The sequence below is a fragment of the Phalaenopsis equestris genome, unplaced genomic scaffold, assembly GCF_001263595.1.
Source record: "Phalaenopsis equestris unplaced genomic scaffold, ASM126359v1 Scaffold192551, whole genome shotgun sequence".
NCBI lineage: Eukaryota > Viridiplantae > Streptophyta > Magnoliopsida > Asparagales > Orchidaceae > Phalaenopsis > Phalaenopsis equestris.
This window is the reverse complement of record NW_018212500.1, coordinates 1-971: the sequence shown is the minus strand read 5'-3', so window position 1 is coordinate 971 and position 971 is coordinate 1. Positions and strand designations below refer to the sequence as shown.

Below are 971 nucleotides of genomic sequence, written 5' to 3'. Positions count from 1 at the left end.
CGCATGATCCAGATATATCGAGGAAGAACAGAACAGCAGATCGAAGATGTGCCAATGCAGTGATACTGCACATTTCAATAATATTGCGGTCCTCGAATGGTCGATCCAAAATCCCAGGAGTGTCAATCACCTGATACCTTAAGTACTTGTAATCTGTATGACCGACGAAGAGTGATTTCGTAGTGAAAGCGTAAGGCTGGACGTCCACATCGGCCCTTGTGATCTTATTCATGAATGAACTCTTGCCCACGTTCGGGTATCCACATATCAAGATGGTTCGAGTGTTTGGATCTATGGAAGGGAGCCGAGCCATGTGTTGCCTGATCTGCTCTAGGTAAGCTAAACTAGGCCCAATCCGCTTTATAACTGTGCACATTCGACCAAGAGCGGCTACCTTCAAGCACTTACATCGATAGAGAGAGTCACCGTATTTGAGCAGCCGAACATAATACTTCGCAATCTTTCCAATGATGTTTCTTGCAGTATTGATTTGGCCGAGGGCAAGCTTGTAGTGATCCTTGTTGTAGAGGACATGGAGCAGATCCCCGTAGAATGGATGAATGTCATCTAATCGAGGGAACTCTTCGATGATGGTGGAGAGCTTCTCATGGAAGTTTTGCTGGGTGAATCTCACTTTCCTCATGTAAAATTGTCGGAGGCGTGAAATGGCATATCCCTTGTGCACGACAGTTGGAGTCTGGCGTTGAGTTCGTGAAAGAATGATATCGACAAATTCCTTTCCCGAAGGAACAATGGTGATCTTTTTGAAGTTGTACTGAACCATTCTGTTGATATATATCTTGAATCAGATAACCTTATACCTGCAAATGAAAGAATAAGGATGCATTAGAAAGGTGTTAAAAAAAGAGAAATTTACATATGTAGCACACAATTTTTATGTAAATACATATCACAAACCCAAATATTCATATTTACAAACAATAGCAAGAGCTGATGGCATGCATGTAATG

General features: G+C 42.1%; 1 protein-coding gene across 1 annotated transcript; it reads right to left on the bottom strand.

The window, feature by feature from the left end:
* Positions 1–4: 4 nt before the first annotated feature.
* Positions 5–842, bottom strand: LOC110034712 (nucleolar GTP-binding protein 1; the record flags this gene model as incomplete). The annotated part of the gene is made up of 1 exon (XM_020738958.1): positions 5–842. A coding segment is annotated over exon 1 (780 nt), but the record flags the coding sequence as incomplete, so codon positions are not given.
* Between the last annotated feature and the right edge of the window lie 129 nt (positions 843–971).